Genomic DNA, 10,314 nt, shown 5'->3' with positions numbered 1-10,314 from the left:
TCTGTGTGAATGTTTATAGCAGCTTTATTCATAATAGCCAAAAAGTGGAAAAAAACAGAGTCCATCAACTGGTGGATAGATTTACAAATTATGGCACATCCACACAAAGAAATATTACTCAGCAATAAAAAACAACAAACTATGTATAAATACAATGACATGGATTAATCATAAAACATTATGCCGTGTAAAGAAGCCAGACACAGGGTTGCCTGGGTGGCTCAGTTGGTTCAGTGTTTGCCTTGGGATCAGGTCATGATTTCAGGGTCCTGGGATCAAGCGCCTTGTTGGGCTCCCTGCTCAGCAGGGACCCTGCTTCTTCCTCTCTCTCCCTGTTCGTGCTCTCTCTTGCTATCTTTCTCTCTCTCTTAAATAAATAAAATCTTAAAACAAGGAAGCCAGACACTGGAAGTTACTCTATTACTCACAACACTTCTGACATTCAATTTTTTCCACAACAACAACCCCTTCTCCAACTCCAGACTCTAAACTAGGTGTCCTACACTTCCATTCAATGCTGACAGTCCGTAGAGTTAGTGTCAGACTCCACAGGTTTAAAGGTTGCCCTTACTGCAGATTCCAGTCACAAGCCCTGGGGTGCCACCGGTACCTCTGACCAACTAGCTCTAAGCTCAGAGTTCCCGTCACTCTTTTCTCAAGTCTGCTAATTTGCCAGGAATTTCATAAAACTCAGGGAAACACTTTGCTTACATTTATTGATTTATTTCTAAAGGATACGATGCAGGAACCGCCAAACAGAAGGGCCGCAATGGGCGAGGTGTGTGGGGAGGCATGGCGTGGAGCTCCCATGCCCTGCCTGAGCACGCTACCCTCCCAGCAGCAGCCCGTCAATGTATCCACCAACCAGGAAGCTCTCTAAGCCTTTTAGTTTAGGAGTTTTTATGGAGGTTTCATTACATGGACACAACTGATTAAATCATTAGCTCTTAGTAATTGAACTCAACTTCCACAAGAGGTCACGAGGAGGGGCTGAAAGTTCCTACCCTCTAATCATGCCTTGGTCTTTCTGGAGACCAGCCTCATTCTTGAAGCTATCTAGGGGGTTCCAGCCACCAGTCATCTAATTAGCACGCAGAAGACACTCATCACTTCGGAAATCCAAGGGTTTTAGGAACAGTGTACCAGGAACTAGGGACAAAGACCAGATACATATTTCTTATTATGCCAGCTACATGCCTTGTGATTTCATTTATTCTGTTCTGGAAAAGGCAAAACTATAGGGGACAGAAATCAGATCAGTGGTCGCCAGGAGCTGTAGGTAAGAGACAGGAAGTGACCGCCGAGAGGCTGGAGGGAATTATCTTGGTTGTTTGAAATGTTCTCTATGGGGGTGGGAGTTATTTATACAAATACCATTCATCAAACTTTAGTCTTATAAAAGAGATTTATCCTGTATGTAAAGTATACCTTAATAAATATGGCTTCAAATAGAAGCAATTACCATCTGTTATCTTTTGTAAATCCCCTGACCCCAAAGGATGTGACAAATGCATTATGACTGCTGTAAAGGCATGAAATAAAAATCCCATCAATGGACACTTGGTATTGATGTAGTTCTTGAATACAGGTGGGTTTAGTGGGATGAGGTCCGGAGCCGATGACCCAGAAAGAATTCTTGAGACATCTTTGGTGCAAAATGGTGGTTTTATTAAAGCCCAGGGACAGGACCCGTGGACAGAAAGAGCTGCTGCACCGGGGTTGTGAGGGTGGCTGATTATATACTATGGGGTTGGGGGAGGTAAGGAAAAGAGAGGTTTTCTAAAGAACTTTCATATGCTAAAGAGGACCTACAAGATACTGGAGGCCTTGCCATAGTTAAGGTTGTTTCTCCCTCTAGTCAGGCATTAACATTGAGACAGTTGGGAGCTTCCTGGAGGAACGTCACATGTATTCCATTCAGGAGTGGGGAGCGGGGCGGTTGCAGGGTGTCAGCTTGTGCTTTGTCCTCAGCTAGCCTTCTGCTCCCTCATCCGTAGGACTTCCACACAAATGTCCCATGACCATGATGAGCAGCCCTAATAGAACATGATTCAGTAGAATTTTTCAGGTATTTTTGGTCCAAAGCTCCTCTGGTTATTCATGATTCAGATGGGAAGTTTCTCCTCTTTGGGGCCTCATGGGCCTCTCTGTTCTGTAGATTCTGCTGCTTTAATAACTTCTTTTGGCTTCTCCTCTTTACTTTCCTTTTTCTGCTGCTTCTCTGCTTTCTGCTCTTTTGCCACAAGTTGATAATTGATGCCCATGCCAATGAAGAGATAGATGCCTGATATAATGAGGATCACACCACATACCCAGTAGGTGTATTTGTAATCTCCATAGATGTCATTCAGACGACCTAAAGATATCCAAAACAAAGTTATATGGACAAAAGTAACCAAGTATACCTTCCCCAAAGAGAGCTGAAGGATCCACTCAGAAAGAAGATGTCAACCAATCCTCAAAGAGCCCACAAATGACAGATTCATCTAAAAAGGAACTGCTAACAATGATCTCATCTTTTATGATGGCACATTTGATTTTAGATGGCCTTGCATATCCCGTTACTTTTGCACCTTGAAAGTAATGAAATCTTGGCCAGTTGGAATGGGGAAAGACCCAGAGATCGCGTAGAATCAGGTCTCTCCCTTCACAATGGAAAAATCTGTTGCTCAAAAGAGGTGTAGGAGTCTTGCCCCAGGCCCCAGAGCTAATTGCAGTCCCTGGCCAATGCTCTTTTGCTGACATCAGCATTCCCAAAAAGCGGCCCTGGGGACACTTGCCTAAGCTACAGAATTAACTAACAGCAACACCTTTCCACCATCCTAGGTGCTTAGCCCTCACGACAGGCAGCATCTGTCATCACGCTCACTGTCTACAAAGTCAGACTTAAGAAAAGGCACATCCTAGGCTCCGCCAGTGAAGAGTCACCATGCACATTAGCATATTAAAGGTTTTGCAAGGTCCTCTAGTAGAGCAATCTATCACACTTGGTGTTCCCCAAATGTTTTTGGCCATGAAATCCTCACGACAGTAGAATTTATTAGCATCTCACAAACTGGCACGTTAAGGAATAAACTCTGGAAAACCTACTCTATACCTCAGAGAAGGACTGAATAGAACCAATTCAAACAGGATTCCATGTGCTTTTCTAACTCAGGGCACTGGCCATCCAGCCAAACTTACTGAGCCTACGCATGCACCAGGCACTGGGCTGCTGGCCGTGAGGATAAGGGAGAGCAGAGGAGAAAACCTCCACAGTTCAGTGGACAAGAGAAATGTTAATCAAATAATTACACAAACCGTGACAAGGAGGGTTTGCAAGCAGAAAATCGGGGGTTGGCAGCAGCAAGCAGGGTCAGGAAGGCTTCTCTCAAAGTGTAAATGAAGCAGAGACCTAGAGGGGGATGGGAGTTATCCAGGAGGAGGGGACGGCAGAAGGCTGTGGCCAGGGAACAGCAAGTGCAAAGGCAGGTGGGAGGAAGCGGGGTGTGAGAGGGAAGGAGGAAGGGCGGGGCTGCTGGAGCAGAGAGAACAAAAGGTGAGTGACAGGAAATGAGGCTGGAGACACTGGTGGCCAGGCTGGGGGGCGCTCGAAGGCCACATTAGGGAATCTGATCTCCACCCTGAGAACAATGGGAAGCAACTGGAAAGATCTAATTAGCTGGGCTATCAGGTTTGCATTTGCACAGATAAATTTTGCCTGCAGAGTAGAAAAGATTGAAGGCCGGATAGAATGGATATGGGTAGACCCGCCAGGAGGCTCGTGGATGGAGCAGCCCAGATGGGAGACAGGAGCTGTGGACAGGGTGGTGGTGTGATGGAAAAGTGGGCCCATTAGAAAGAGATTTAGGAGCTTACTTATAGGACTTGGACTCTCATTGGATGTAGGGAGGAATGAGGGTGGGGAGTTCAGAAAAGTCAGTAGTGGCTCTTCTTTTATGAATCTTTCCTTATTTATAATGCATAATCTCAAAAGAATGAGTCATATCCAGAGGAAGTCTAAATGATTATTGCATTTTGCATTAATAATAATTTTAAATTGTAAACAATTTGGTATTCTTAGAGACTCATCCATCAAGTTTTATGGTCATTTACTAGTTGTGTGATCTTGGGCAAGTTATTTCACTTTTAGAAGCCTCTGTTTCTTCACTGATAAAGTAGGGACATTATTAGTCTTACCTCATAGACTTGAGAGATAGGATGGGGTATATGAAATGATTAAGACAGTCCCTGGTACACTGTGAACCCTCACCTGGTCAATATTGTTATTATTTTAAATGTTACTACTAAGATAAATTCCACAATTAAAATGAAATTACCAAAGTACTGTAAAGGTGGAGTATATATTATATATTTTTCTATAATAAACATGTTAATTTTATGATCAGAAAAGGTTATTTTAACAAATATTTAAATTTGCAATTGTTTTTGACTCCCCTTTCAGCTTGATGTTTGAATGTAATTCAATTCTGTAAGAATCTGAGCAATTATGCTGTGCCCAGCACTGTGCCGACACTGAGGCTACAGAAATGAGAAATACTTTCTGCCACCAAGCAGCTTACTAATCTTGGCTTTCTACCACCTTTTCCGTCTTCTATGCCTGTTTCATGTTAACAGAACCAAAGAGGTAGTAAGGCATACTATACCTAAAAGTGGTGGCCCCAGGAGGACAGGACAGCATTCCACAATGGTCACCAATCCCACGGCGCTGGAGAACCTCTGGGGTCCAACGAGGTCCATCAGTGTTTCAAACAACACTGAGCTAAACCACCCAAATGCAAATCCAAGGAAGCCCACATAGACACAGAACCCAATGTAGCTGGAGGATAAAGGTGCTAGCAGATGACACACTCCGTTTGCAACAATAGAAGCCGCAAAAAAATACTGAATTCGAGGTCTTATCCACTTGGTGTTGGCTACAAGTCCCATAGAAGGTCTGGCTACCATGTCAACAAAAGCCAGAATGGAAAGAAGGAAGGCAGACTTCTCACTAGAGTAATGTTGACACTTGGCATAACTATTAAGAAAGACTAAAGGAGTAGCCATCCCAAAAGCCATTATCACATTCCCAGAGAGGTACAGTAAAAAGCCTCTGTGGGTAAACAGGGATAAATCCATAACTGTGTTAATTGTTTGAAAAACTGATCGTTTCTCTTCTTTGGCGTTTCCACCATTAAAGTCTGTATTTGCATCACCTGCCTCCTTTTCTACATTAGATTTTCCAGCTTCCTGAAGGGATTCTTTAGACCTATCTTTCCCTGCACTTGTTGGTGGGGGCCCTATTGGTCGCATCAGGGCTCCAGCTACACAGCAGTTTAGTAGGAGGCCCCCAAGAATTAGGAAGCTCCCTCTCCAGCCAAAGATACCAAAGAGAGCCTGACTGAGGGGGGCCAGAGTGGAGAGGAACACAGGGCTGCCTGCCATGGCCAGTCCATTCGCCAACGGTCGCCTCTTGTAGAAATACTTGCCAATCATGGTCAGAGCAGGATTCAAGTTGAAGGCAAGTCCAAGACCTGGGGAGGAGGGGGGAAGAATTACATACCGTAATAAATGTCAGAAACATATTTGTTATTAATCAGCTAGACAAACTGAATGGCAAGAGGTCAAAATCATCATTATAACTAGTAGATCATTAAGTGGGCTGTTATCAAATACAGACATAAAGTCTCTTTATGCAACAAATAATAGACTTAAAATATAACATTAAAATAATTCTTTTTGCTTTAGCAAAAATAAGAATAATAAATGTAGGCTCCTTTGTTTAATTTCATAATTTTAGGTTTCCTGAAGAATAGGGAATTGAAAACAAAAAGGAGAGAGGATAAATCTTGTAAAATCAGAGAGCAAGACAGAAGAGGAGGGGCAGACGGGCAGGAAAAGAAGAAAGGGGATGGGGAGAGAGAAAATATTTTAGGATGGTAAACACAATATTGTGAAGATGCTAACATTACCTTAGTAAATCCATTAATTTAATGTAATTTCAATGAAAATGTCAATGCATTCAATTTTTCAGATGAAGTACAATGACTGTAAAATATACCCAGAGACGCGATGCCTGGGTGGCTCAGTCAGTTAAGCATCCGACTCTTGATTTCGGCTCAAGTCATGATCTCAGGGTCGTTAGATTGAGCCCCATGTCTAGCTCTGCACTCAGTCAGGAGTCTGCTTGGGATTCTCTCCCTCTTCCTTTGCCCCTCCCCCCGCTCTCTCACACTCTTGTTAAAATAAATAAATGAATCTTAAAAAAAAAAAAAAAATACCCCTCAGAGAACAAATACATTAGAAATATTCAAAAAGTATAAATAATTGGTGGGACCAACACTAACAGATATAGAAATATTTTCTACAGCTACAGCTACAGTAATGAGAACAGTGTGCACTTAGTCAAAAATGGAAAAACTGATAATAAAATTGGGGAAAAGTCCAGAAATAGGACCAAAAGATACATTTATATTAATAGGGAAAGAGTAGATTTTTCAGTCGATGGAGCTGAAACAAGTATCCCAATAACCTCCTAAATGGTCTCCCATTCTTGCTCACTTGGTAGGTAAACCAGATTAGAATGCTACCCATTCAATCTCTCTAATGACTGCCATCCACAGCTTTTCACTCTGGGTTAAGAAGTACCATGATTTGGCCCTTACTTACCTTCCTATCCGCATCTCAGCGTATTCTCATACGTGCTCAGCACAGTTATTCCTCTAGATTTTCACAAGCCTGGCTCCTACTTATCATTCAGATCTCAACTCAAGGTCACCAACTCTGAGAGGACTTCCCTTTAGGGACTATTCAATCTTTCTCCATCAAAATTCTGTTTCAAGTTTTTGCAAAGCACTTACCACAAGCTGATATTTTTCTTATTTACTCATTTATTTGTTGGTCTGTTTATTGTCTGCTTCCCTCCACTACAGAGCAGGAATCTTATCTATCATGTTGACTCAATCCCCACAGCTTGGAACAGTCCCTGACATACAGTAGGGACAAATATTTATTGAATGAGTTAATAACAAACAGGCTGAATAACTAAGTGGGAACAAATAAAGTTCTGTTCCTTCCTGTTATTCAAATACTCTAGATGAATTACAATATTTAAATGTTTAAAATTTTAATTAATGTAGTAAAAGTACAGATCCAAAAAGAAAATACCTGTTATTAGCATTATCTCAGATCCTGCAGGTAGGACTGTACATTATTAGAACCTTTCTATTTATTTGAGAGAGAGAGAATGAGAGAGAGCACATGAGAGGGGGGAGGGTCAGAGGGAGAAGCAGACTCCCTGCCGAGCAGGGAGCCCAATGCGGGACTCGATCCAGGGACTCCGGGATCATGACCTGAGCCGAAGGCAGTCGCTCAACCAACTGAGCCACCCAGGCGCCCCCTATTAGAACCTTTCTAAAAGGATATTTGGCCAATCATATCAAAAACTTTTTCCCCCGGTAATTCCACTTCTAAAATTTGTCCTAAGGAAATTATCATGTTCACAAAGAAATACAGAGAAGCACTATCATACAAATAGTGTTTATTAATAGTGAAAAATATAAACAACCTAAAGGTCTTTCAATTAGAAAATGGTGAAATAAACTATGGCACATCCATCCAATGGAAAAATAGTAGCTGCTACAGTATGTTTATTGAGATGGGGAACTATATACATAATGTATTAGTAAGTAAAAAAAAAAAACTGGTTACAAACATTATACTAAAAAAGCATATGTGTATGCATAAAAAATGTATGAGCATCAAAATATTAATGGTTTCCTCTGAATTGTAGGGCAATGGATGATCTATATTCTTTATCCTCAGCAGTTTCATTTCCCAAATTTAGCTATTAGAAAGGGAGAGAAGAGGTTTTCTCATGTGTGTCCTTAATCCCTTGAAAATGTATATGGCTTCTCTACCAAAAAATTCTTGCTTTGTTTCTGACATTCTCTCTTACTCTAATTTGAAACAATTTCTTCTTGGGTAGAAGGATAATGAGTGGGAATAGCTGATGACCACCATTTCAACAACTTGCCACACACTCTTTACTTATGGCCACTATGTTTCTTAAGACAAAAAAATAATTTTTTTAAAAAAAGAAGAAAGAAAAAAACCCTCTCTTTCAATAAAAAAATAACCACCCCAAAGTGCCAGAACTTTCTTTAAAGACATGTTTCTCTGGAGGTGCCTGGGTGGCTCAGTTGGCTAAGCGTCTGCCTTTGGCTCAGGTCATGATCCTGGGGTCCTGGGATTGAGCCCTGTGTCAGGGCTCCCTGTTCAGCAGGGAGTCTGCTTCTCCCTCTGCCCCCTCTCCCCCATGCTCTCTCTCTCTGTCAAATAAATAAATAAAATCTTAAAAAAAAAAAGACATGTTTCTCTGGCACTATGAAATTAACATATGTATAGCTCTTAAAAATGGTGATCCAATAATTTTTCTAACAAAGAATTTTCATTTTTCAAAAGAGTTGGCAGATGAATGCTATAAAGAGTTCACATAAAAATTAATGCTTGAAAATACATCAGTAGCAACTCACCTCCAATGAATCCAATATACAAGTAAAGTTCCTGTACAGTGTTGGAGAAAGAAGCCGCAATCAAGCCACAGCCTGACAAGCAGCCACCAGCAATCATGATTGGACGACTGCCATATTTATTCACCAGGATACTGCTGATAGGACCTAGGAGAGAACCAGAAATTTAGTAACGCAGAGAAGCCCACCCCTCACATCCACACCTGCACAAAGCATTACTGACACAAAAGGATGCCGAGACATAAATACTCCACCCCACAAATAAACAGATAAATCAGAAGACAGTGGTAAGAAATATTGCTTTCTATTTTATTTCAGAGTCACAGGTTTGTGTAATGGGAAAAATATAGCATCGATTGTATAATGTACCATGTACATCTTCTATATACCTAGAACATACTGGATGGATTTTAACTGAAGTATGGAAGACTTTAGCCTATCTCCTTCAAGGAAGATTAGGCTGCAAATACCCTAATTGTAAGTGTTTATAGGATTCTTCATGTAGATGTACCCTATGTATCTAGGATATTATCAATATGTATGTAGCAAGTTTGCTCTGTTTTTAATTTTTTAGATGATCATCTGGAGCAAATGCACATGAACATGATGCAATGTATGAGCAAGTCTGATCAAACTTCTGACGTTAGAGCATATTTTCAAATTAGCTGAAATGTACTTTGTTTTTCATAGAAAACAATGACAAAACCAAAACAGAACTACAAAACAAGAATGCCTACCATCACCACTTTTCTTCAACATTATACAGGAGGTCCAAGGCAGTGCAGTAAGACAGGGGGGCAAGAAAGGTGTAAGGGAAGGAAGAAACCAAACTATCAGTATTTGCAAAAGATAAGTTTGTCTATCTTAAAATTTTGGAAAAAAAAATCTACCAATAAACTATTGGAAGTAATAGAGGTTAGCAGGGATATATAATTAAAACACAAACATCAGGGGCGCCTGGGTGGCTCAGCCGTTAAGCGTCTGCCTTCGGCTCAGGTCATGATCCCGGGGTCCTGGGATCGAGCCCTGCACTGGGCTCCCCACTCCACAGGAAGCCTGCTTCTCCCTCTCCCACTCCCCCTGCTTGTGTTCCCTCTCTCGCTGTCTCTCTGCCTGTCAAATAAAGAAAATATTTTTAAAAAAAGAAAAAAAACCCACAAACATCAATTGACTTTCCATACACCAGCAACCAACACAAAACCATTTTTAAAGAAAGTTATCCTTTATAATGATATTTGTTTTGCAATATAACTGACCTAACAGCACATGGTTGTATGTAGCCTTTATTGTTAAAGGGAATGAAAAATATGACTCCAACCACCTAGCTTCAAAAACTAATATTTTAAATATCTTACACATAAAGGCATCAAGAACAAAAACTATTTAAAATGGAGCCTTTGTCTGCCTATTGAAAATTAAAAGGGTAGGCCTTCTGGGTACTTACCTCCCCCATACATGACAGCAAACATAATAGAAGAGATCCATGACACTTCGCTGGTGCTGGCATTAAATATTTCTTCAATTTCTTTGTAAAATACAGAAATAGATTTGCCAAGCGCACAAGAGAAGCCAATGGATATAAAAGCTCCAACAACCACTGCCCACCCCCAGCCGCCATCTGGGGGGGTGGGTCTAACTGGAACTTCATTTGATGGTGACATTGTACATAACGATGAATTCCAAAATGCAGTTCAAATCCAAATATCTAAAGGATATGAAATTAAAATAGTACATAACAAGTAGGTCAATATAAAGCACTTCCATAAAATGCCTTGCATTTATGTTATAAATAACTGAAATACTT

The 10,314-nt window shown here is 41.0% G+C and overlaps 1 protein-coding gene across 1 annotated transcript; it reads right to left on the bottom strand.

The window, feature by feature from the left end:
• Nucleotides 1-1,991: 1,991 nt before the first annotated feature.
• LOC116641574 (monocarboxylate transporter 1-like) lies at nt 1,992-9,967 on the bottom strand. Its single transcript, XM_032419349.1, has 4 exons — nt 9,955-9,967; nt 8,514-8,657; nt 4,647-5,513; nt 1,992-2,356 (listed from the first exon to the last, which is right to left on the bottom strand). The coding sequence occupies exons 1-4, from the start codon at nt 9,965-9,967 to the stop codon at nt 2,136-2,138; spliced, it is 1,245 nt and encodes a 414-aa protein (XP_032275240.1). The 3' UTR covers nt 1,992-2,135.
• Nucleotides 9,968-10,314: the final 347 nt, after the last annotated feature.

The sequence above is a fragment of the Phoca vitulina genome, unplaced genomic scaffold (assembly GCF_004348235.1).
Source record: "Phoca vitulina isolate PV1807 unplaced genomic scaffold, GSC_HSeal_1.0 scaffold2, whole genome shotgun sequence".
Classification (NCBI taxonomy): Eukaryota; Metazoa; Chordata; class Mammalia; order Carnivora; family Phocidae; genus Phoca; species Phoca vitulina.
The sequence above is the reverse complement of the archived record's forward strand: the minus strand, read 5'-3'. Positions and strand labels throughout refer to the sequence as shown.